Source organism: Tachysurus vachellii, chromosome 14, assembly GCF_030014155.1.
Source record: "Tachysurus vachellii isolate PV-2020 chromosome 14, HZAU_Pvac_v1, whole genome shotgun sequence".
Lineage (NCBI taxonomy): Eukaryota > Metazoa > Chordata > Actinopteri > Siluriformes > Bagridae > Tachysurus > Tachysurus vachellii.
In genome coordinates, this window is record NC_083473.1 from 19,585,972 (window position 1) to 19,613,471 (window position 27,500).

General features: G+C 40.8%; 2 protein-coding genes across 2 annotated transcripts in view; both read right to left on the reverse strand.

The window, feature by feature from the left end:
• Nucleotides 1–23,837, reverse strand: part of nrip2 (nuclear receptor interacting protein 2) — a 34,449-nt gene extending 10,612 nt beyond the window's left edge. Inside the window, exons 1-2 of the mRNA XM_060887304.1 lie at nucleotides 23,149–23,837; nucleotides 12–353 (exon numbers count right to left, since the gene is read on the reverse strand). Of these exons, the coding sequence (XP_060743287.1) occupies nucleotides 12–353; nucleotides 23,149–23,304 (498 nt within the window). The 5' untranslated portion in view covers nucleotides 23,305–23,837. The remainder of the gene's footprint in view (nucleotides 1–11; nucleotides 354–23,148) is intronic.
• A 1,746-nt stretch (nucleotides 23,838–25,583) lies between these two features.
• klhl42 (kelch-like family, member 42) overlaps nucleotides 25,584–27,500 on the reverse strand; it is a 3,320-nt gene continuing 1,403 nt past the window's right edge. Inside the window, exons 2-3 of the mRNA XM_060887207.1 lie at nucleotides 27,413–27,500; nucleotides 25,584–27,165 (exon numbers count right to left, since the gene is read on the reverse strand). The exon at nucleotides 27,413–27,500 is cut by the window's right edge and continues 106 nt beyond it. Coding sequence (XP_060743190.1) covers nucleotides 26,717–27,165; nucleotides 27,413–27,500 — 537 coding nt within the window. The 3' untranslated portion in view covers nucleotides 25,584–26,716. The remainder of the gene's footprint in view (nucleotides 27,166–27,412) is intronic.

The following is a 27,500-nucleotide window of genomic DNA, read 5'->3' on the forward strand; positions in this document are numbered from 1 at the left end:
AGACTTCATACCTTACACTGGACCTGCAAAGTTGAGAGGACAGGAATTCTCTCTCTCTCCTCCTCTCCTTCTTCTCCTCTGTCCATCCCTGCCTTTCCATCAGCATCCCCGTGATCACTATGTTGATCCTCCTCATCCTCCTCATCAGATCTCAGACTTTTTTCGCTCTCCTCAGGTGACTCTTTCTCTTCAGTGGAGTCATCGATGGTGCTTTCGCTCCTCTCCTCTGCCTCAGCACCTTCCTTGCTCTCGGCGAGAGGTGAGCGGACGCGGGACAGGGTGTCACGTGCCTCCCCGCACAGCCGGGAGATATTACCCTCAAGGAGGCGCCGCTGCACAATGTTGTGAGGTTGCTGTAAAAGGGAGATAGTAAAGACAAGAAGAGGAAGTGATGTCAAGATGAAATGTGATAAAAGCAGTTATAACTGAGCCAGTTTCTGCTAATCAACTTCTAATTAATGCTAATCAACTTTTATGAATATACTTTTTGCACATGGTCATAAAACCTTCTTAAGAGTCATAAATTTGTCACATTTGTCATCATCCTTAGTCATAAAATCACCTCTTTATTTCAATTCAGATTATTTTATACACTTTTATTTCATTTGTGTAGTGCTTTTAACTAAGTACATTGTCTCAAAGCATCTTTACAGTGATAAGAGTAAAAATTCAGGGTAAATATGACAAAGATTTTAAATAAATTTTATGTTTTTCCCTAATGTGCATGTTGCTGTAGTTTTCATTTTGTAAGACGCTTTAGAGAGATGAGGTTTTAAAGCATATAGAGAAACTGACATAAGTTTCTTTTTTTCCTTTTTCTTTTTATTTGATGTATTCAGTCAAACTACAAGCTCAGGGTGAAACCTGAAGCTCATTGTCTAGTTAGACTTCCTGTCAGGTCACTGGTAGAAAAAAGAGCGTCGTGTCTTTCCACTTCACTCGACTGCTTATTAAACACAAAACCGACAGCTGGTCAAGGATGATGCATGCAGACCATTTTTTTTTTAGCTCTGAAAAATTCTTTTGACTGCATCAGACAATGCTGTTGATGGTTGGAAAGCATGCCAGCACCACATGCTATAAACTACAGGACATACCATGAAGAAGAGAGACACAACGCTCTTTTTTCAACCTACAGTACACAGGAGAACAAAAAGTCTCCCCAACTCCACAGCTTTTCAAGACCCCATTAACCCTGGACTAAAACAACCTGTGTGGTAGTTTCTTTGTGTAGGATGCTTGTTCATATGACTAAAATACAGAGTATTTCATTTCACTGTGTTGTTAGAGACATGTTGTTACCATAAATGATATGACCTCTGGACCAGTCAAATACGAAATGGATTTTTTTTTTAATCGACATATGTTTACCACATACCACATTTTAACTCTTCCTTGGCTTAGCTGAGACTTATATATATATATATATATATATATGTACGGAAATGTGTGTATATGTCTAGATAGGCACATAATCTGTGGATATATAAATACATCTTTTTACATATTCCTTTTATGCAAAAAATCATTTGATGAAGTGTCCTATGTAGTGACCAAAGAAGACAAATAAATAAATTTTTACTTATTTTAGAAATGAACTTTTATTTATTTATAAAAAAAAAAATGACAGTTTGCAGCTGTAAAATCTATACAGCTTTAGTTTTTTGTATGTAGATTTAATGTAATAATGTATGTAGGACAAACAGTATGTATTGTTCACAAGGTACTTTTTTTTTATTTTTTTTACGAAAAGGAATTTTGCGGTTTTACTGATGCATGTGTTCAACATGGAATTTATTTCTGATGTCAAACTCCAAGGTAGTGCTTGAAGACTTGCAAGAAAATAGACAGGGATTTATGAATAAACATATCAAATATTTATTTTTCTACCTAGCCTACTTTAAATATTAATATGCAGCATTTTTAATGTCAGTAAAGCTTTAGTTGAGTTGACGGTTTTATCTGTCCCCAGTATTATTGTTGAGTGGTAGCAAACGTTGTGTTGACCCAGCAAATGGTTCAAACCATTCCGCTTTCCTTTCGCCCTGCTCAGTAGCAGTTAAACGCATGCAGAAAGTCATGATACTCTACATACAGTACAGAAACCCAACCGTGTCCTGACTGATCTGATAATAGGTTTATGTTGATAATAATAATAATTAATAGTTAATAGTTAATTCATTATTGAAACTAAATGAAAATGTCCAATAAATTTATTTTCATGCCCTGTGGTAGTGCGAGAAATTGTTATTCATTTAGACTAGAGTTTTCATATTAAAAAAAGAACTAAACAAATTATTATTATTTCTGTATACCTTTCTCTCTGTTTTGCACACAGGATGTAGCATTGCTCCAAGCGGAAAACTGCACAAACGTTTCCCATTTTATATACAGTACATAACAATGATATATGATTACAATAAGGAGTGTTACGCAAGGTCTGTGCTTCCTAATGGACACAATACAATTTCACGTAAAATATGTAGGATATAATTGTTTGGTCAGCGGTGACATGTGCAGGCCGAGAAATGTCTGTTCTACATCAAGCTGCTTGCTCTGTTTCCTCAAAGAGTAATGGCACCACACTAAGCATGTGTCTGGATTAACTAAAATGATAAAGACAATAAAGACGTGTAGTATAGTGAGGGAAAAATATATTTGATCCACTGAGAATTTTGTACGTTTGCCCACTGACAAAGAAATGACAAGTCTATATAATTTTAATGGCAGGTTTATTTTAACAATGAGAGACAGAATAACAACAAAAAAATCAGAAAAACACATTTTAAAAAGTTATAAATTCATTGAAAAGAAGATCTCACCTCGTGGAGTTTCAATGAGCATGAGAACGGTGAGGAATCAGCCTAGAACTACATGGGAGGATCTTGTCAAGGATCTCAAGGTAGCTGGGACCATACTTATCAAGAAACCAATTGGTAACACACTAAGCCATGAGGGACTGAAATCCTGCAGCATTGGGAAGGTGCCCCTGCTCAAGAAAGCACATGTACAGGCCCATCTGGAGTTCAATGAACATCTAAATGATTCAGAGGAGAAATGGATGAAAGTTTTGTGGTCAGATGAGACCAAATTCAAGCACTCTGGCACCAACTCAACTTGCCATGTTTGGAGGAGGAGGAATGCTGCCTATGACCCACAGAACACCATCCCCACCAACATAGAGGTGGAAACATTATGCTTTGGGGGTGTTTGTCTGCTAAGGGGACATCAAAGGGATAAAGGGCGGGGCCATGTACCGTCAAATATTGTGTAAGAACCTCCTTCCCTTAGCCAGGGCATTGAAAATGGATCATGGATGGGTTTTCCAGCATGATAATGACCCAAAACACACAGCAAAGGCAACAAAGGAGTGGCTCAAGAAGAAGCACATTAAGGTCCTGGACTGGCCTAGCTAGTCTCCAGACCTTAATACCATAGAATATCTGTAGAGGGAGCTGAAGGTTCGAGTTGCCAAACATCAGCCTTGAAACCTTAATGACATGGAGAGGATCTGCAAAGAGGAGAGGGACAAAATCCCACCTGAGATTTGTGCAAACCTGGTGGCCAACTACAAGAAACATCTGACCAACAAGGGTTTTGCCAAGTATTAAGTCATATTTTGTAAAGTGGTCAAATACTTTTTTCACTGATAAAAATCAATTTCTAACTTTCTTAAAATGCGTTCGTCTGGATTTTTTTGTTGTTATTCTGTCTCTCACTGTAAAAATAAACCTAGCATTAAAATGATAGACTAATCATTACTTTGTCAGCTGTCAAACATATATACTGTAAATGCTAGTTTTTAAAACTGTAAGGCTTGTGAGATGAGTCTAATAATAAAACCTCACATCATATAGCACTAAACACAACCACTTCAGTCTACTTATTATTTTTTTTTATATATCTTCAGTTGGATTTCTTGCTACAGGACATTTTACACCATCAATCAGAATTACACTGCCTCTGTCACATCAAACCACAGGAGACACGTTCCAAATCCGGGAAATCAGAGAGAAATGCATTACAGAAATCTAATTTGCCCTCTGTTGTAATAAAACGACCTTCAAAACCATCATGACATGCAGCCTCTTGGAGGAAGGGTCAGAGACATTAAACACATACTATATGCCTATGTCCTTAAATACAGAGATCATCTGTAAGCAACGGATTGAACACTGTATCACTGAATTCAGGTAAAAAAAAAAGAAAAGTCAATTGTTTTGCTAATATCCTACATAACTACAATTTGCTATTTAAATGCTGCAAATACATTTACATAACAGGGCAATAAATATCTGGGCATTGTTATTTATTGTTAGTTTAATTTAAATAATGTTTAATGTTTGTAATATAGTGCAGAATTTCACCTATAATTTAAGGTACTGTATTTACATCCAACTCTGTTTTTTTTTGTATAGGTCTTCTACTATTTAAAGGATCAAATTAGATAGTTAGGCAAAAATTAGCAGTAATTGGATAACTGGATGCTCAGATGATTCATGGGCAGTTTTTTGGGGACAAATAACCCAACAGGTCAAGAGCTGATTAAGCGTAAAGTTTGTGTTTCGGAAACTCTCACTCCAACACTCACGCTATTATAAGCAATGATCTATCAGGTCTTTTTGAAACTATTGAAAATGTTAACATCTACATGAACCCTCCAATTCTCCAACATGCTTCTGACAGACGTTGCTTCACACAATATCATCCGTAGTGCACATATACCGTATGGCCAACTACTTTCAAGAGAGCAAGGGTTATTCCCATCCTAAAGAAACCTGCTCTGGATCCATCAGACATCAGTAACTACAGACCGGTATCACTTCTCTCATTTCTTTCAAAAATTCTTGAACGCATTGTCTATAATCAACTGTCTGTCTATCTCTCACAGAACAACCTCCAAGATCCCAACCAGTCTGGCTTTAAAGCAGCTCATTCCACAGAGACAGCCCTTTTAGATGTCCCTAAGAAACTACATGCTGCTAGATCAGCCAAACTGTCATCTGTCCTTATCCTCCTTGACCTTTCAGCAGCGTTTGATACGGTCAACCACAAGACTCTCTTGTCCACCCTCTGGAGTCTTGGGATTTGCGGATCAGCTTGGGAATGGTTCGCTTCCTACCTGGAAGGACGCTCATATCAGGTAACATGGAAGGGAGTGACATCTGCTCCACGCAAACTCCACTGGTGTCCCACAGGGCTCAGTACTTGGTCCTCTTCTTTTCTCCCTGTATACTCACTCTCTTGGTGGTTATTTCCTCACGTGGGTTCTCTTACCACTGCTATGCTGATGATACACAACTAATCTTCTCTTTCCCACCCTCAGATGCCACAGCTTCTGATCAGATCTCAGCATGCCTGGCAGAAATTTCATCATGGATGACTGCTCATCAGTTAAAGCTCAATCCTAGCAAAACTGAACTGCTGATCATCCCAGGTGATTCATCCCCAGGTCATGATCTTGCTATATCCTTGCACAATGATCTGATCTCCCCTTCAGCCACAGCTAGCAACCTTGGGGTAACCATGGACAATCAACTGTCCTTTTCCTCTCATGTTGCTAATGTGACTCGCTCATGTCGGTTTCTTCTCTACAACATTAGAAGGACTCCGCCATTATTGTCCACACAGGCTGCTCAGGTACTTGTTCAGTCTCTTGTCATTTCTAGACTGGATTACTGCAACGCACTGCTGGCAGGTCTACCTATGAACGCAATCCGTCCTCTGCAAATGATCCAAAATGCAGCTGCCCGGATTGTTTTCAACCTGCCAAAGTTCTCGCATACCACCCCGCTGCTGCGATCCCTCCACTGGCTTCCGGTAGCTGCACGCATCAGATTCAAAACACTGATGCTGGCCTACAAAGCCAAAAACGGACCAGCTCCCTCTTACCTCAAAGCCCTCATCACTCCTCGCACTGCACCCCGCACCCTCCGATCTACCAACACTGCTCGACTGGTTCCACCATCTCTCAGGGTAAGAGGCAAGTATACTACAAGACTCTTCTCTGTTCTGGCACCAAGGTGGTGGAATGAACTTCCCCTAGAGGTCCGGACAGAGGTCCGGAGTCACTGGCTATTTTCAAGCGGCAGTTGAAGACCTACTTATTCAGGAAACACTTCAACTAGCACTTCTTTCCTTATCTTTTGCATTTAAAAAACAAACAAACAAACAAAAAAAAACCTTTTGACACTTTTTCATTGTAACTTTGAACAAATGTTTTAAACTCATGGTATCTTAAGTATGTAACTTAGTGAGCCAGCATTAATGTATTCAATGCTAGAGATTTAAGCACTTATGTACGTCGCTCTGGATAAGGGCGTCTGCCAAATGCTGTAAATGTAAATGGTATATCAGGCTAATATTGTGTAGCTCCCCTTGTTCCACCAAAATAGCTCTGACTGGTCAAGGCATGGACTGCACAAGATGATGTGTTGTGGTATTTGGCAACAAGACATTCGCAGCAGATCCTTTAAATCCAATATGTTGTGCTTCCATGAATTAGACTTGTTTGTCCAGCTGCTTGGTCAGATTGAGATCTGGGGAATTTGGAATCCGTCAACACGTTCAACTTTTGTAATTTTTCTCAAACCATCCCTGAACAATGATAATCTGCATGTTGATCAGTGTGCAGTATACTGTAAGTCCGTATTCTCTGTATGATGGTATGATGCTGAAAGAGGACACTGTCATTAGGGAACACCATTGGGTTGAAGGGTTGTAGTTGGTCTACAACAATGTTTAAGTTAGTGGTACGAAGGAAGGACCCAAGTTTTCCCAGCAAAATATCACGCTAATTCATGATTTGTCAGAACAGGCCTCCTTCTTCAATTGCTCCATGGCCCAGTTTGATGGTCACATACCCACTGTAGAAGCTTTCAGTGGTGATCACGGGTTAGCACGGGCTCTCTGACCAGTCTGTTGCTACACAGCAATCTGTGCTACAATAGTGCTTTTGTGAAACGTATATCAGACAGCCATGTGCACCTCTGATCCTTTTCCTCGGTTCACTAGTTGCCCTTCCTTGGAGTACTAATATTCTGTACTAACCACTACATACTAGGAACATCCCACAACACCTGTTGTTTTGGAGATGTTCTGACCAAGTCTTATAGACATCCCATTTTTTTCCTTGGCAAAGTCTCTCAGATCCTTACACTTGCTCATTGCTCCTGCTTCCAACACATCACTCTTCCCAATGTTTTAACTGCCCAATATATCCATGTGCCATTGTAATAAAATCACTTCATGTGAATCACTTCACTTGGCAGTGGTTTTAATTGGTTGATCTGTGTTTATCAAGAAGAGGAGACAGAATAAAGGTGAGGGTTAATGATCTGTAAACATTTCATGCCCATTCATATGAAAGTGTGATTCTCAGTGTTGGATCTAGGTGTGATTCCGCATCTGTTTAATGGAGTATAACTGTGTATGTGTGTGTGTGTTTGGAAAGATAACTTAAATCTCACAAGCCCATGTATAACCATGTTCAACAGTAAAACGTTGGTAACAATTGTGCCTGGATGGACAATCTGTGACTTTTCCTATTCACTGTATTAATACACAAAGCAGCAAGAAAGCCTTCATCACTTATATCATCTTTATTCTATTGACTGGCTGCTGAAACCCTTTTTAATAATAATCATCCTGATTCCACTGCTGATATTTAATTATTTAATAGCAGGATACAGGATGTATGGACATTATTATGGTTTGTTTTTTTAAATATTCAAAAGGTTTTCTGTTGATATAAAAAATATGTTCAGGCCATGTGCACATTGGAGCTTCTTAGTACTACGTTTTAATTTCTAAAACTAAAGTTGCTTCTCTTCATTTAGTATTTATAAAGATAATATCTTGAATATAGTAAAATCAACCGTTTCCGATTATATATATGATTGTAAAACCTGTAATTAGTTCTTATTACTGTTTTTATTTTTAGTATTTATTTCCAGAAAGAATCAAAATTATTTGACTTAATAATATTAGGTTACATTCATATTTTGGTTTATGGTCATGTTTTAATTAGAAATACAAAATAAGTCATGTTTTATAGTGTGGTATTTTGTCACAACCTAAATAAGAGCAAATGTAAAACAGTAAATACTCACACACTCTCAGCCCAAAGTCTGACAATTTTCTGGAACTACTTTTTCTTTTTCTTTTTATGCGTGTGCTCAGATTAATTAAGACACTTATGACTGATGAGTAAATGTGTCATTACTTGTGACATGCAAAGAGGAACTACGCAGATGATAAAGTTAAAAAGAATAGTGAGCGGCTGTCTGGATCTATCAACATTCATTCATTTTCTACCGCTTATCCGAACTACCTCGGGTCACGGGGAGCCTGTGCCTATCTCAGGCATCATCGGGCATCAAGGCAGGATACACCCTGGACGGAGTGCCAACCCATCGCAGGGCACACACACACACACACACACTCTCATTCACTCACACACTCACACACTACGGACAATTTTCCAGAGATGCCAATCAACTTAATATGCATGTCTTTGGACCGGGGGAGGAAACTGGAGTACCTGGAGGAAACCCCCGAGGCACGAGGAGAACATGCAAACTCCACACACACAAGGCGGAGGCGGGAATCGAACCCCCAAACCTGGAGGTGTGAGGCGAACATGCTAACCACTAAGCCACCGTGCCCCCCTCATCTATCAACATAAATACAAATAAATACACTCCTGAGACAGGGGCCTGTGGAAGATAAAACAGGCATGTAGCACTCTTGTAAAAGTCTATACGGTTTAATAAGGAAAGCTTAGATCAGGCAGTTTTGTTTTAAAGAGTGGATCTGGAATCAAATCCAAACAAAGCATTCTTGGGAACGTTACAAATTCTACAGGTGAGACAAATGCTTCTGTGTGAGCTGTTCTTTAATTCTTATGTAACTTCAAGCTAACCTCAGTAACGCTCTGTGATTTTTAGAGCTGCAGGAGCTGATATTAGCTCAGATTTCTGTATGTGTGTGTGTGTTCTACCTAATGACTGTCCAGCTCTTGCTCTGTGAACCTGCAGACTAATACCTAATTATGAGACTGTAGCTGACTCACATCTCTCTCTCTCTCTCTCTCTCTCTCTCTCTCTCTCTCTTGCATGCCCATGTGACCCTGTTAATGCCTTCTCTCCCCTCCTGATCTCTCCAGCACAGTGGCAGACTTCCTGTGACACACAGCACGCTAAACCAGCTGCTCTCTCCCTCTCACTGTCACGTCTTCATCCGTCTCTATTTTGTTGCTCCTTCAGTGTTTCGTTCCTTTTTTCCGTTTTCCCATATGACAGATCGCCATCTCACACTTCTCAAAATGATACCACTGAAAGCGTGCAGATTAAAATTGTATTTATTATTACATTTCATCAATGTAGCCTTTTGGAATGATCCTTAGTCCACTAGCTAGCACTGCTGGGTCCCTGAGCAAGGCCCTTAACCCTCAATTGCTGAGTTGTATAAAAAAAAAAAAGTATGTCACTCTGGATAAGGGTGTCTGCTAATGGCATAATTTAAATAAACAATAAATGAGTTGCAGGTAAAACATCCAAGATGGCACTGTTGAGTTTGGCTGCTGTCACTATTGCTTCAGCTGCAAGTTACTATACTACACTACACTCTATTCCAGTGTTACTCATTGCGTGGCTCGCGAGCCTCCTGCGGCTCGCCAAGCTTTAATATGCGGCTCGCATGGCAGTAAATAATACGATGATAGAATCATGTGGTTAAAATTTATTTTTCATTTAAATAACATTAAAAACAATCAGGGAAGCATAGAAAAACGAATGTGCTCTATTACAGATAATAATATATATTTATATATTATTTGACTCGTCACTGACTCACTGCATTCTGCGCAATAGCCAGTTTTTAGCGACCTGCCAGAAGCTAGTTTGTGTTTAATGCTAGTTAACAACTTGTGTTTACTTTACACACGGACTAAAAAATGGATCGATTTCTTATCAAACAATCCCGTGCACAAAATGAACAGCAACAATGCAATGTGAAAGTGACAAAAGAGGTAACTGATGAGGAGCATGCATCATCCGCAACTCGAGTAATTATTGTATTGCAATATTGTACATTGTATTTAAGCAGATAAGCTACTGTATTTAAGACTGAATAACTCGGCATACTTTGCGGTGAAAGTGGCTCTCCTATTGACTTTGTCCTATCAGTGTGGCTCACATGAAAAAATAGTGAAGACCACTGCTCTATTCATATAATCATATACATATCACATCAGTCATAATGTGTGTTTACTTCATATTCCTATTTTAGTTTTTATTCCATTTGATTCTATTTTCATAACATGGACAGTCAAAAATAAAGTGTCACTTAAAGCCGTACTATGCGTGTGTCACAACCGGGATGGAAGGAGACAGACCCGTACGCAGGATAGCTTCAAATGAAGATGGTTTAATAAATAAAAGAAGACATAGACAAAAAATGACGATAAATGAAACAATACAACTGACGACATTTAACAGAGACTAGACATGACAAGGGGTACACGCAACTAATGATCCGCGCTGCATTCAGCAACGCGGCTAACTTAAATACAATTAAGATAATGACAACATTAGGAACAGGTGAAGAAACAGGGAGGAGCAGACGAAGGCGGGGCAGACACGTGACAACAACAACAACAGCACATGGTCAAAAGTCCGGGCTGAATCATGACAGAACCCATGACAGGCACATGGCGAAGGCAGATGGGGGGAGCAAGGAACACGGCGAAGGCAAATGGGGGAATGAGGAACCCGGCGAAGGCAGATGGGGGAACGAGGAACACGGCGAAGGCAGATGGGGGGAGTAAGGCACACGGCGAGGCCGGTGGGGGGAGCAAGGCACACGGCGAGGCCGGTGGGGGGAGCAAGGCACGCGGCGAGGCCGGTGGGGGGAGCAAGGCACGCGGCGAGGCCGGTGGGGGGAGCAAGGCACGCGGCGAGGCCGGTGGGGGGAGCAAGGCTCACAGTGGCACAGCAGCGAGGGCCAAGCGACGTCCTCAGCCGAGCAGAGGGGCCGAACGACGTCCACAGCCGAGCAGAAGGGCCGAGCGACGTCCTCAGCCGAGCAGAAGGGCCGAGCGACTTCCATGGCCGAGCTGAAGGGCCGAGTGATATCCTCAGCCGAGCTGAAGGGCCGAATGACGTCACAGCCGAGCTGAAGGGCTGAGCGATATCCACAGCCGAGCTGAAGGGCCGAACACAACCCCGACACACCGCAGCCAGACTCATGTCCTGATGTCCAGAATACCAAGGGTGGGAGGGAGGGAAGGTCCATCGCCCTGGGCCTGCAGCACCCCCCGCGGAAGAAGTGAAGCGACGCCCTCCTCGGACGGAACCGGAACTGGAGCGGCGTCCTTCACCGGAAAAAGGGCGGGGCAATGCCGCAGGGCACCAATAAATAAAAAAGGGGCAAAAACGGGTTGGTGACATCCTCCGCGACGGAAGTGAGGCGACGACTGCCTCGGACGGAACCGAAAACTGGAGCGGCGTCCCTCACCGGAAAAAAGGCGGAGCGATGTCACCGAGAAAAGAAAAAAAAAGACCTGAAGGACTGGCGGAACAGTCCAGGGGAGAAGGGAAAAAAGCCGGTCCGAGCTGGAAGCTATCCTGCTGGGTCTGCTGGGTTTTAAGGCGGATCATTCTGTCACAACCGGGATGGAAGGAGACAGACCCGTACGCAGGATAGCTTCAAATGAAGGGGGTTTAATAAATAAAGAAGACATATGAAACAATACAACTGACGACATTTAACAGAGACTAGACATGACAAGGGGTACACGCAACTAATGATCCGCGCTGCATTCAGCAACACGGCTAACTTAAATACAACTAGATTTGTAAAGTTCGCCGAGACAAACTTTGATGTTGGCTTTGACGGTGCAAGTATTCGCAAAGGCCGGTGCTTTTTGGAGGCGAGTGGACATAAGGGTTAGTGTTACTTTTGGAGGCAAGTGGACAGAAAGATTGTGAAAGCTACTGGACCGCTAGGGTGCCAATACTTTTGGAGGCGAGCGGACATGAGCATGTGACATGATCCGAATACCCATGAGGCAGTTCCCCTCATTGTGCTGAGTGTTTTGATATGTCACATGTCCATGTTGTGCAAATTTTTTATTTTCACGTGATGACACGTGACGACACGTGACGTGACGTGACCATAACACACGTGAGGCACTTCCCCTCATTGGGCTGAGTGTTTTGATATGTCACATGTCCGTGTTGTGCAAATTTTTTATTTTCACGTGATGACACGTGACGACACGTGACGTGACGTGACCATAACACACGTGAGGCACTTCCCTTCATTGGGCTGAGTGTTTTGATATATGACATGTCCATGTTGTGCTAATTTTTGATTTCGCTTATTTTGGGGGCGGGGCTACACGTGACGTCACGTGACGTGACCAAAATACACGTGGGGCAGTTCCCCTCATTGTGCTGAGTGTTTTGATATGTCACATGTCCATGTTGTGCAAATTTTTGATTTCGCTTATTTTGGGGGCGGGGCTATACACGTGACGTCACGTGACGTGACCAAAATACACGTGGGGCAGTTCCCCTCATTGGGCTGAGTGTTTTGATATATGACATGTCCATATTGTGCTCATTTTTGATTTCGCTTATTCTGGGGGCGGGGCTACACGTGACGTCACCAGTATACCCGGTGGGGTGCCAATACTTTTGGCAAAAAGTGGCTACTGAGGGTTTGGACATTTCATGTCAATACTGCAGTCATTATGGGATTCTACTTATTATTATACTGCATAGAACACAGGAGAGAAGCCGTGCCTGAGCTCTGCGCACGCTGCGTGTGTGAAAGCTTAGAGGAATTTTAGGAATTCCCCATTCAAGTCTATGGGACGTTCCATCGTCGACTACGGGAAAACCGAAAGTTCCGTCGGAACGCCGAGTCCGGAACTTTGTCCGGAGTAACGTCCTAAAGAACCTGTCCGAGTTTGGTGTGAATCGCTCGAAAACTTGCCGAGTTATAAACCTCCAAAATTTATAATGGAAGTGGATACGAAAAAAGGCCACTTTGAGCTTCCGTACCGGGAATGCCGGAATTCCGATCGCTTAGAAAAGTAGGAGCAACAAACTTCAGACCAGGGTCTACGACATATCCGAATTTGGTGCATGTGGCTCGAAAGCCCTAGGACGAGTTACTCTTGATAAATTTGTGGCTAAGAAGAATAATAATAATAATAATAATAATAAGCTTATAAAGGAAATCAGAATGTTGGCTTCTACAAAGCCAACATAATTAAGATAATGACAACATTAGGAACAGGTGAAGAAACAGGGAGGAGCAGACGAAGGCGGGGCAGACACGTGACAACAACAACAGCACATGGCCAAAAGTCCGGGCTGAATCATGACAGCGTGATTGTGTATGTGATTAAGAATTTGAGATTTTAGGAAATCTGGCTGATTGACTCGTCCAACCTCATTATGCTTATTAATGTAGTCACATTTTTCTACTTTAAGCTTGCTAATTTTGTCCTTATCCCTTGTCAAAAGATTCCAAACAGATATTCCAGTCATATCTGGGGAACCATTTCTATGCTGCAGGAGGACGTCAACAAGATTCATTTACAATGATGGAATTTGCCAGACGCCTTCATCCAGAATGACTTACAGAAGTGCTTTTAAAGCCTCTATCTATGAACACATCGATATTAGCTCTCTAGGCCACAGACTAAGAATACCATCAGCCTAAAAAGTCTACTGGGAGGAAATACAGCAAAAAGAGCACACAGACAAGGTTCCAACTGAGTCAAATAGAGAAGTCAGAGATGAAGAGATGAAGTCAGAATGCTACCTCATGTGTAGAAATTCAATTCAATATAGAACTTATAATAATGTCATCAGCAGCATGTATACTGAACAAGATTATAAACACAACACTTTTGTTTTTGCCCCATTTTTCATGAGCCGAATTCAAAGATCTAAGACTTTTTCTATGTACACAAAAGGCCTATTTCTCTCAAATATTGTTCACAAATCTGTCTAAATCTGTGTTAGATTTAGATCTGGCCACAATAAAAGGTCTCTCTATAATGCGCAGTTTTACTGTATTGGGGGTCTGAAAACCAGTCAGTATCTGGTGTGACCACCATTTGCCTCACGCGGTGCAACACATCTCCTTCGCATAGAGTTGATCAGATCAGGTTGTTGATTGTGGCCTGTGGAATGTTGGTCCACTCCTCTTCAATGGCTGTGCGAAGTTGCTGGATATTGGTAGGAACTGGAACACGCTGTTGTATACACCGATCCAGAGCGTCCCAAACATGCTCAGTGGGTTACATTGTTCGGTGAGTATGCTGGCCATGCAAGAACTGGGATGTTTTCAGCTTCCACGAGCTCATCACGGTATCTCTGTGCATTCAAAATGCCATCAATAAAATGCACCTATGTTCGTTGTGCATAACGTACACCTGCCCATACCATAACCCTACCGCCACCATGAGCCACTCGATACACAACGTTGACATCAGCAAACCGCTCAAAGTGCCAAACGCTATCGAATGTGAGCATTTGGCCACTCATGTCGGTTACGAGGACGAACTGCAGTCAGTTCGAGATCCCCATGAGGACGACGAGCATGCAGATGAGTTACCCTGAAAAGGTTTCCACGAGTTTGGCGGTGAAGATGCTGGATGTGTCTGCGGTTGTGAGGCCGGTTGGATGTACAGCCAAATTCTCTGAAATGCCTTTGGAGACGGCTTATTGTAGAGAAATGAACATTCAATTCACAGGCAACAGCTCTGGTGGACATTCCTGCAGTCAGCATGCCAATTTCACACTCTATCAAAACTTGCGACATCTGTGGCATTGTGCTGTGTGATAAAAACTGCACATTATAGAGAGGCCTTTTATTGTGGCCAGCCTAAAGCACACCTGTGCATTAATCATGCTGTCTAATCAGCATCTTGATATGTCACACCTGTGAGGTGGATGGATTATCTCGGCAAAGGAGAAGTGCTCACTGACACAGATTTAGACAGATTTGTGAACAATATTTGAGAGAAATAGGCCTTTTGTGTACATAGAAAAAGTCTTAGATCTTTGAATTCAGCTCATGAAAAATGGTGCAAAAACAAAAGTGTTGTGTTTAGAATTTTGTTCAGTATAGGTTTCTATTCAGGTCAATATAGCAATTCAACCTGATACTCCTAAGACTCCTAATGTATATATATTTATTTAATTTTTTTTTTACAAAACAAGTAGTAATTTTTTTACTATATCTTGCAATTTTATTGAACTCACAGCAACATAGACATCATACAGAATACGGACTTATACCGCACACTGATCAACATGCAGAAACATCATTAACAACATGGAAGGCAGCAGATAATAGAGATAATAATAATAATCTACATACACTGCAAAATATTTACATCCCAGCAAGTGAAAATATCCAGAACGTGAGCAAATTGATCAATTTATTATGTGGTGATTTGACTCATATCGAAATGACAAATTTTTTCTTTCTAGAAATAAATGCTTAAAATTAGCAGAACATGACCAGCTCAAAATTATTATTCGTCCTCTTCTACTTTCAGCTTTTAATCTGTTTCCACCTAACTCTATCCTCGTAGCATTCACTCACTCACTCATCTTCTACCGCTTATCTGAACTACCTCGGGTCACGGGGAGTTTGTGCCTATCTCAGGCGTCATCGGGCATCAAGGCAGGATACACCCTGGACGGAGTGCCAACCCATCACAGGGCACACACACACTCTCATTCACTCACACAATCACACACTACGGACAATTTTCCAGAGATGCCAATCAACCTACCATGCATGTCTTTGGACCAGGGGAGGAAACCGGAGTACCCAGAGGAAACCCCCGAGGCACGGGGAGAACATGCAAACTCCACACACACAAGACGGAGGTGGGAATCGAACCACCAAACCTGGAGGTGTGAGGCGAACGTGCTAACCACTAAGCCACCGTGCCCCCCTATTATTATTATTATTACTATTATTATTATTATTATTATTTTGCTTACATAAGATGTACGTGGAGGCGTTTTTGACCTCAGTGGCTGGAATTTACAGAGGGTTTCCCACATCTGAGGTGCAGTGAGTGCAAAATTTAGGTCAGAAAACATAAAAGTTTATTTTCTTGTAAGTAAAGAGCTGCAAAATTCCATTTAGTGAAACATGAGACGGTTTCTAATACTCCTTAGACACACAAACACACACAATCGTGCACACACACACTCACTCACACACACACACACACACAAACATTTGTTGCCAGCAGATAATTTTGATTCTAACAAAAAAAAAGAAAATTCAAAGCTTGAAATTAGTAACAAACACCTGGCAAAAGGTTTAATATTCTATTATATTTGTTTATTTCAATCTTATAATAGGAAATAGCAGAGAAATATAACTGTATGTAAGATATTTCCTCATCATTTGTTCTCTCTCTGTTTCACACAAGATCAGGAGATTTGTTCTCACCACCCCTGCAGCTGTAGCTCCCTGAGAGCCGAAGCCAGATCTAAATGATGCTTATTATATCGTCTGACACCAACACCAGAGGTTCAACGATGTTCACTCAGTTTTTCTCAATTCATTTCTTCTCGCTAACTCTCCTATACTGTCTTTCATGACAAAGATGGCAGATATTCTCGTCATCTGTGTCTCTGTTTTCTGACTTGAGGTTTGACTTGCCTTTGTTGTGAAACTGGTATGATGTCTACTTGCTTTTTGCTCAGTTTTTATTTTAGACAGTGTTGCAGGTAGTGTTAATTTCGTCAGACGAGACGAGACGAAATATGTTCGTCAACAACCTTGTTTATCATGACTAAGACGAGACGATGACAAGACTGCACCACTGTCCAAAAACGCTGACTAAGACTAAATTAACATGCATTATTGTTGACGAAAAAAGACGAGACGAAAATGTTTTGTATAAAATAAAAACTAAGATAAAATCTCTCTTCATTTTCGTCTACAATTGTCTCTGCTTTTTCATCAGCTGTTACGCCTTTAAAATATTCAGAACGAGTTCGCGGCTTCGCGCTGTTTAGTGTGTGTGTAGAAACAATTCGTCCACACGCCGCTCAAAAAAAACTCCTGACGCAAGTCCACCCCTGGTCTAGTCAGCTTTTTGTGTTCAATTATATTTCCTGTCGCTGTGCAGGCTCTTTTATTGTACATGACCGCTTATGTCCCGATGACCGGTCTTTGCATTACGATTAAAAGCAGTATCAATAAAGTAAAAAATGTGATGTGCAGTCAAGTTCGAGTGTATGCACTGTTTTAACGAGTGTTCTCAACTTCTCACTGATACTTTTGTGATTCGCGGACTGTAAATAGGTTGTATTTTAGGCCCACAGTAAAGTAGGCCTATTCTTTTCAGTTTTTCTGAGTATATTTATTTTATTTCTGATTTGAACAGAAACATGAGACACAAGGCAACCAAAACAGTTTTAAAAACCTTTGTAAATTAAGTTGTCAGTCAGAGTCTGTTGGGCCCCAGCTTTTGAATTGTGTTGGTTAAAATAAAATACTCTTCAGAACAAGTTAATCATTTGTGAATGTGTCTCCTAAATCAGGAATTGAAAACCAGACACGTTTAACATTTGCATTCAACAAAAATCATTCAACAAGTCTATTTTGTCAGGTAATTATGACATTTAACCAGTTTGAGATGTGAAACACTTTTTTTACTGAAATGTTTATCAGTAATAATCTCAGTAATAATGTGTTATTTAAAAAAAATACTACAATTTTTTGACTAAAACTAGACTAAAATTAAAAGACTTTTAGTCGACTAAAACTTGACTAAGATACCTTGAGTTTTATTTTGACCAAAACTAGATTAAAATGACGAGACTTTTAGTCGACTAAAACTTGACTAAGATACCTTGAGTTTTATTTTGACCAAAACTAGATTAAAATGACGAGACTTTTAGTCGACTAAAACTTGACTAAGATACCTTGAGTTTTATTTTGACCAAAACTAGATTAAAATGACGAGACTTTTAGTCGACTAAAACTTGACTAACAAAAAAGATATGTGAATGACTAAATATGACTAAAACTAACAAGGACATTTACACTAGACTAAGACTTAGACTAAATTAAAAATAGGTGACGAAATTAACACTAGTTGCAGGTATCTAGATTGATATTTTCATTATTGGGCACAAAAGAAGTGGGGAGGAGTTTATCTAACAGTGTTTAAATATTTGGTTGGCCAATTATACTTTGATATATATTTTTACTGATTTATTCCCATTCCCATCTGTATCTACACATCTACAGATCTACCAGCTCCAGTTGGACTCTGTGATACTGAGGAGATCTGAATTCCATGTGATCCAATACAACATTGTTTGACTGTATATTTATAATCACACCCTCCAGTGTCACCCCATATGAGGATGAGGTTCCCCTTTGAGTCTGGTTCCTCTCAAGGTTTCTTCCATTACCAATCTAAGGGAGTTTTTCCTTGCCACTGCTGCCTGAGTCACCTCAGACTTGCTCATTGGGGATAAATACATACACATTGTGAACTATAGATATCTAATAATAATCTTGAATTTTTTTATTATATTAATTCTTTATATTATTCCTTATGTTTACCTTTTGTTCTGTGTTTATGTTCTGTAAAGCTGCTTTGAGACAATGTCTTTTTACAATGTCTATTGTAAAGAGCGCTACACAAACTTGAATTGAATTGAATTGAATTGTATGTGTTTCTGAGGGAAAAGAAAAGTCATGGTGAAGTCAGATTCATTTATGAAACTTGTTGGTTTGGTTTTGTTCTGTTTAGGTAGAAAGGGATTTTACTATGCTCTGATAACGGGGTTTGTGGGCTGACTTTGACTACTCTGAGAAAGTTTAAGTTTAGGTTTGTATTCCTAAACCAAAAAGCTTACTGTACCGCTGCCAAGTGATGAGCTATTAGTGTACCTATTGTAAGAACCTCCTCGTAACCTGCCATGGACTATGTACAAACCCAGTGAAGATGCTTCCATTTGTGCTTATTTTTTATCAATATTGTCCAATATTACAAAAAATATAGATTACTCAGCTGGGAAAACATGGTAAAAGTCTCAAATCTATGTCTTGTTTATAAAATTATTCATGGTTTATCATCCCCTCCCCTCCATCAGTTTGTCAACATCCGAACAGCTGATCATCGTAGAACCAGAGGTGCAGTGAGGGGAGATTGCATCATTCCCTTTAGGAAAAGTGTATTTGGCCAAACCGCTTTTTCTGTTCGAGCTGCTACTCAGTGGAACCTTAAACCTCTATAAACATCAGAAACCTGAACACATACAGTATAGTACATTTAAGATCCAGTTAAAGAAGTGGTTCGTTATTAACCAGAGCTGTCAACATTAGCTTAGTTTTTGACCTGCTCATGTTGCCCCCTGATGGTTTTTTGTTTATTGTGTGTGTGTGTTCATGTATTTGTCTGATGTTTGTTTGATTGCTGGCATCTTGTGTTTCTAATTTACATCATAGCTAATACTCACAGTAGTACTTTTATTAAATGTATTGTAGCTTTATTGTTATTTCAATATGTACTTTTATTTACTTTTATCTTTTTTAGGGTGACTATTACCATCTGTCTAGGGACTACAGGTGAAAAATAGCCATCTGGCTAACTCTGGCATATTGACAGAAATGTTTATTAATATGCATTGTCCCTGTAATAAATAAATAAACAAACAAACAAACAAAAATGTGCCTTGCTGTGTGTGTAAAGGTGCAGCAAAGCATTCCATGCTGGCGAGGGTGAGGGATGAGTCCTGAGAGATGAGTGTGTTGGGTTTGTCACCAGTTCTGCTGCCAGTTTTAATCTCAGCACTCTGCATATGACTGAAAGTCATGGATCTCTTCTTCTACTATACAGGGAGACTCTGTTGGTGGTACATAAGGGGTGCACAGAAGGATGATCCTCTCTGTTGGCATGACTGTGCTATAAATTTCTAGCCATATATATATAATTTGTTTATTTTAATGTTTTGATAGAGTGGGCAATATCTCATTTATGATTTATAGATTATGCCCCCAGAGGCTTCTCCCTGGGTTACGCCAGACAGTTCAATGGACGGGATGATTAGTTCTCTGAAGCCTTTAGGACAACGAGTAGTTCTATCTCCTTTTCTCCGTGTCTCCTGTAGGATGATGATGTCTGAGTTTTTGATTTCTGAAATAAATTGGTGTTTCTGCGTGCTAGTCCAGAGGCAGATCTCAGTCGTTGAATGTTCCAACATGATAAGATAAGTAGCGTGTTTTGTCATAGGAGTAGGTAGGCGTGAGCAGATTGGGGATCCTGCTCAAAGTCTGGGTATAGCTGAGCCTGCCAGGGACCTGCTGCATGTGCTGGGTGCAGGGAGTAGGCAGGAGAGGCTGTGTTCTTGTTTAATGACTGGGTTTTGTGTGAAGGGGTGACTACAGGCTTGGACGGGAAGCTGGAAGAAGACGCTGTGGTTCTGAGGGATTCCTTGGTAATTAGGAGTGTCATTGTATTGATCTGGGTCTTTCTGTAACTCCAGTGTTTAGAGAAGAGCTTCTTATCATCAATAAACTACCCACTTAATTGGGACAGTGTCAGGTTTTGGTGAGTCTTCTGTGAATATTGAAGTGTGGTCTGTTGAAGGGTTTGATGGAGCTGGCTGGGCTATGACACTGTGGTGTGGGAGCTGCAGTTAAGAGTAGGTGGTGTCCTGCTCTAATGGTTCTACTGTTGAGTTGGGTCCCTTTTACCTCCATTTGTTCTCTCGTCTCAATCCTCAGGGCAAGCTGAGCCCAATGCCTCTCTGTCTGAAGTGATGACTGTGTTTCCAGTTCTACCAGCTGAGTCTTTATCCAGAAAGTTCTGTAGTCCAGAAAGTTCTCTCCTGAGGTTGTTGGTCTCTCTGCTTGACTGAAGGGCTGTTGAGGGGCTGGTCATTGCTTTGGGTTGCATTTAGAGAGATTTCTTTCTAACACTGTTTACAATCTCTCTAAACTGTACCTTTCCCTCATGTCAGTGCAATAACAGTATTTATAGAGTGATTTATTTTGTTTAGGGTTAGAGGATCTTTCTGCTTGCTTTAGGTGCTGGACTGAGGAGAAGATTAAAGGTAGTACACTTCTGACCACTCTGAAAGTCGTTGTGTCTTCCTTATTACTCCTTTTCTAACTCTCACCACTCTCTCTCTCTCTAACTCTCCTCACCATGGCAGATTTTCCCCCCATGATCACTTTGCATATCTCTGAGCGCCAGGCCAGTGAGTCCAGAAAGACGGATGAAGAGACTGAAAGCCATGTAGAGAATTAAAGTTTGAGAGTGCAAGTGCAGTGCCTTAGGGATAGACAGCAGAACAACAAATCTGCCTGTTATATAACAGGGAGCTGCTTCACGTGACTCACTGTGGTACTGGAAGCAGAACAGAGTGCATGTGAAGCCTGTGTGCATGGAATACATCACCATTTACACTGTACCTGCTTTGTGAGCAATCTACTGCATTTATCGTTAGGGTGTGTGATGTACGAGTCTGGAAATAACTGGTTATTGACAAAAAGCATAGATTTGTTCTTAAATAATCACAAACACTTCTGAACAATCTGACTCCATTTTGGTTTCATGTATTTATTATTATTATTAGTAGTAGTAGTATTAATAGGCCTTTGTAATGTGTTTGGGTTGACGTTGGCATTTGGGGAAAAATGGTAGGATTAACATAAGGACAGATCATGAAATTGCATAGTAATGTGTTTGTAAACACAGTGATGGTGTGTGTGTGTGTGTGTGTGTGTGTGTGTGTGTGTGTGTGTGTGTGAGTGAAAGAAAGAGAGAGAGAGAAAGAGAGAGAGAGAGAGAGAGAGAGAGAGAGAAGCAGCGGGTAGCTTACTTTAAAAGAGGGAAAGCTTCCCTGCTGTGCTGATATAAATACACGCGCACACCACACACACACACACACACACACACACACACACACACACACACACACACACACACACACACACACACACACACACACACACACACTCTCTCTCTCTCTCTCTCACACACACACACACACACACACTGCCCTGGCAGCTCTCAGGGTGCTAGACGCACACATACAGTACACTTGGTATAGAGGTTACTTGGAATGTGATTCTAGGTTTTGGCCATCTACTTAAAACTGTGGTAAAAGATCAGAGCTGTTATGATGTTACTTCAACAGAAAAGCTCAGTACACACACACACACACACACACACACACACACACATATACACAGAGGTTTTACTATCTTTTTGAGGACTTCCCATTGGCATATATATTATTCATCATTATTGAGCTAATTATTAATGCTTTTATTTATTTATTTTTAACTGAAATGCTGTCATTTTTACAACTTCCTTGAGGGGACCAACCAAAAAGTCCCCACAAGTTCTATACTGCCAAGAAGCACTGAGTCTCTATTAAGATTTTAAAGTCATGCACATGCACTACACAGATAAAAAGAGATGTGACAAGCCTCCATGTTCATTTTTGCTGGCAACAAGCTAGCACGGCAACTGTGAGGAGTGATGTGTAGATATTTTCCTTCTCAAACCTCAGAAATGTTGAGAAAATTTTTGCTATAGATTTAACAATGGAGTATATCTGTATGTTGATGGATTTATTGCTTTTATATCAAGCAGAACTCTTATAAAGTACAGAGCTGACTGCTGATGCTGTGAGCGGCCATGCTAACACGACATCACTTCCTGAGGACGGAGTTGAGGAGAGCATGTGTGTGTGTCACACACACACACACAACCAAACACACACATACAACCAAACACACACACACAGTTCTGTTGGGCTATGTGGAACAGGGTTTGTATGAAATGCTACTTAGATTGCTGAAGGAAATAAATGACTGTTAATAAATGACATACTGTCTAAGTACAATTTTATAAATCACCTTAAAGTTTCAAACACTTCTTTAATTCTTGGAAGAGCATGTAAGGGTCAGAATTCCATTTCTATAATGCTCTTGCTTGTGTTTTGTGTATGTGAAACATGGCTTAATGTACGTATGTAAGCTATGTGGGTCATATAATCTCTCAATCAGACTCAATTAAAGATTACATATCGCTGCTTTAAAATGACTCCAAAATGCACTCACCAAGTCTTTGGACGTTCCCAGCCTCTTGAGACCGTCCAGTGGCAGGAGGTCAGCTGAGTCCTTGTGCGTGAACTGGGTGGCCTGCTTCAGTCTCCTCTGCTGGTGCATGATGGCTTTATCCCTCAGTTCCACCTCCCGCTTCTTGGACTCACTCATGGCACTTTTTGACCTGACAGTTCTTGTGTTCTCCAAAACCCTGTGTCTGCGTCCGCCTCAGGCTCCTCTTGCACAGCACCGTGGCTTACGAGAGCTTGCTTTCAACCAGCAACGGTGTGACCCTGAGATTTGCTCACTCACACACTCGCATTCATACACGAGACAGAGATACGAACAGAAAACTGACGCTCTATTTCCTAACAAAAAAAAACCCAATCCTTGCATTTACTGGGCTTCTAAAAGAAAAAAGACATCTTGTAAATAGTGTCCAGATGAAAAAATTCCTGAATTGCAAATAATAAAAAAAAAAGAGATGCTCCTGATAAAGTAGATGCTGTAGAGTGTATTCTGCACGTTGCCCGCTGGCCACAGTAGGTTCGTGTCGTACGGTGTTCAGGCTGAGAGTATCTCTCAGTGAAGCTCAGTGTCCTTGTAGCACCGCAGTGCTGTGTATCCTCCTCCCTCACACTCTGTCTCTCTCTCTCTCTCTCTCTCTCCCACCTCTCTTTCAGTCTACCTCCCCCAACCTCTTCATTGTCCTACTCTCTCATTCATTCTGTCTCCTGTTATATACGTCCCCTTTATCTCTTGTCTTCATGCTCTTGACTCATGCCCTCCCTATCTCTCTCTCTCTCTCTCTTTCTCTCTCTCTCTCTCTCTCTCTCTCACACACACACACACACAAACACAGACTTTGCATCAGGATAAACTACCAATATTTGTTAAAAAAAAAGGCCATGTGGCCTGTTCAAGACAAACGCATATACAACACTTCCTGGCTGAACATATCATTTATCGAAGGCCTGCACCGATGTTGGTGAGCTATACGATACGCACATCCTATTCACTCTATTCAACACTGCATTTACGCTTATGCAGTATTTACTCATTTCAGGCTTAAAATAGTCTTCGTGTTCTATTGGTGAATAATTTGCTTCTTTCTATTTACAGCTGAACAAAAAAACCTCAAGAATCCAAGAAAAACAATACACATTATAAACTTATCTGGTTGTTTGTTTTGCAGTGCACTTCAGGACCATGAAGTGTACTGAATTCAGTGTCTGGGTTCAGAAAACACACTAAAATGTGAAGCTGGGGCTTTTAATTTGCTGTCGCAACTCAGCTTTTCAATACACATAGTATTGTATGTTGTGAATGATTTAAGAATGAAGATACGGCACCACATGGTGGTTAGAGACAGAAGCAGCCAAGAATCTCCATATTATGACGTATTATACTACAGATCTTTCAATCTAATCTGGCACACATCTACGTGTTTCATGGTTCAACTTTACCTTCAGGGAAAACGTGAAGTGACAAAACCTTAAAAGTGGACTGGAATGATTTTGCTATAATGTTGTACAACCTGGAGCTAGAGCTTCCAATCTACTGCTGTGTGTGTGTGTGTGTGTGTGTGTGTGTGTGTGTGTTTGTAATGATTGCTAGATCCTTGTTTTTAACGGATGAACCAAGATCTTTCCTGGCCAATAAATAGAATTTTATGAACAAAATACACACCATAATGTACGGAAAGCTCCCTGAATTTACAGCCACATCATATTTTCTATAAGTCTATAAGTCTGCCAGCTCGAACGAACACTGGATGAAAAAACTCGCGTCCAACTTTGTTGTCGCTTTCAAATGATTGCTCGTATTAACTTAATATGATGCTTCAACTTTTATGTGTATTGATTTGAATAAAGGAAAAGAATAGAAGAAAAAAAATAACACTAGCTAGACTACAATCCTGCTGGGATCTAACACATTTATATGACGTACAAACAATATATATTTGAGTCATCAGAGTCCTTACCTGTGTCTGATCTTGTAGGGGTCTATAATCGCTGTACTCACTTTTGAATCTGATCTCAAATTACACATAATGCACAACTAGGGATATTTCTGAGGCAAGTCTGTGCTTCATCCTGGTGAATGATGTGATGAATGATTTACATCCAAATGTATTAAAGGATCACTGTATCAGAGCATCTCCAAAAATGTCCAGTCTCAAAGAAGAAGCCCATCAGTCACATCTGAGCACAAAGTGACAGCTCTTTAATGACCTAAAGCCTGACGTGGGAACAGAAGAAAACAACTAAATAGCTTTTCTTTGCATGTTTTTGTCGTGATGGGATTTGACGTGAAATCAGGATTCTGGCAGACAAAAGGACGTGACCACAGAATGGGATGAAGAGGAAAGCATGTGTTTAATCAATCCAGTGTTACAGATGTTACACTTCTTCTTTATAGTTTACACACACACACTTTTTCTTACACTATTTGTAATTTATGCTTTTGTGTCATTTATTGTGTCGGGGTTTGCTGAGGAGTCACAGAGGACGAATTTCACTGTATTGTGAAACAGTGCATTGTACATAGTTTCTAGAAATTCACAGCAGAATCTCATTTGACCTCTAAATCTGAAATTTGACCAATAAAACTCATTACATGGAAATTCAACAAAACAGACAGAAAGACCTTTGGATATAAAATAATTCTCTGGAAATTTTATATATATTTTTTTTTATAGTGAACTTTGAATGCTGACTCACTGAATCAAGCTATTGGTTGATTCAGTGATTCATTTTTTGATTGTTATGACACAGTCACTCTCTCTCTTCTCGTCTGAGTTAACAATGTGCACATTCAGACAAAATCACAATTCAACCAAATAACCACCAACACTGTATATTTCTGCCTGTTAAATTGACCTCTTTAAGGCATCATAAAGAAAATCCCAGCTAAACTAAAACAAGCTGATTTAGAGAACTGTCTCCAAACCTTCAGATAATTTGACATTTATCTTTTTTCTAATTCACAAGGCATTCCATATGATGCTTATTAATAACCAATATAAACTAATAAAAAATAATAATCACAGGTGTTTTGGTCAAGATTTTTTTTTTGGTCAGATTGCCCAAAGTAAGGCCTAAGCGGTAACTTTCTGGAAAGATTCCCACCTACTAACAGTTCACGCTCGATCTTAGTGTTCCATCTCAAGTCTTGTCGTGTAAAATCACATCACATGTGTATCAGTAATATACTGATATTCTAGATTGACTGAATTCAGCAAGTGCATGCAGTGGCATTGGTAGGTTTTGTGCAACAATTGTGAAATCTGCTAGAGCCGTGCAATTGTTCTGGTAGTTAGTGCTTCCTGTATATTCGACAACATGGTAAAGGTCATCTATATGCTGTTAAAACAATCAGACGACTGAGAGACTCTTCAACTGTTACTGGATGTAAATTACTGAGACAGTTACTGGGCAAAATATAGTCAATTTAGTCAACTCACTGTAGTGTGTATCAGAGTCTCAGTTCCATGGACATGAACCTGAACATGACCCAGTTACCTCCAGTACCGTGTGAACTAGCTGTAGGATTTACCAGTTACATCTTCAACCCTTCAGGCTTAGAGGATGTTTGGCAGGTACAGGGAGCAGAGCAGCACATTATGACCAAGTGCCGGGAAGCGCCTGAAGGCCTCCCAGGCATCGCTGAACACGTTGTACTTGAGGAAGACTCTGTGCTCGAGGCTGGTGCGTGGGCCAACGTCACGGCTCATGATGTAAATGCCGTCGTTATGCAGTGCACATGTCAGGTTCAGGCCGGACTTTGATACACTCGCTCGCAGCTGCAGCCACTCGCTTGTGCGCACGTTGTATGACTGTATCGTCAGTGCATCCTCTGAGTTGGCCCTCGCATGCTCAGATTGCTCCAGCTCGCGTGTGTAGCCACCCACCAGGTAAATGATGTCCTCCACAGACAGCATCTGCTGCTTCCGCACATGTGCTGAGCATGTGTGCGACACAGACCACATATCTGAAGCAGGGCAGTAGCGCAGCACGCTCATGTTCCTGTCTGCCAGGGAAAGAAAGAAAATGTGCTTCAGTCACCAGAAAAGAGCTGGAATTAACCTGTCCAGAGTTTAAGGTGACATGGAATTACACTTGATGCAAGCAAGTCCAGAAATATTCTGAGAATGACCAAAAGCAATTAAATGCCATTATATTATCCAGATATGAAACTGTGATTGACTCTATCTCTGGGATTACAGCATGACTTCTTGTGTGTGTATGTGTGTGTGTGTGTACACGCATATACACACCTCTGGCAGTGTAACCACCCATGACGTAGATCATGCCCTGGCATTCGCATGCAGAGAACTCAGTCAGAGGATCAGGCATGGAGGAAAC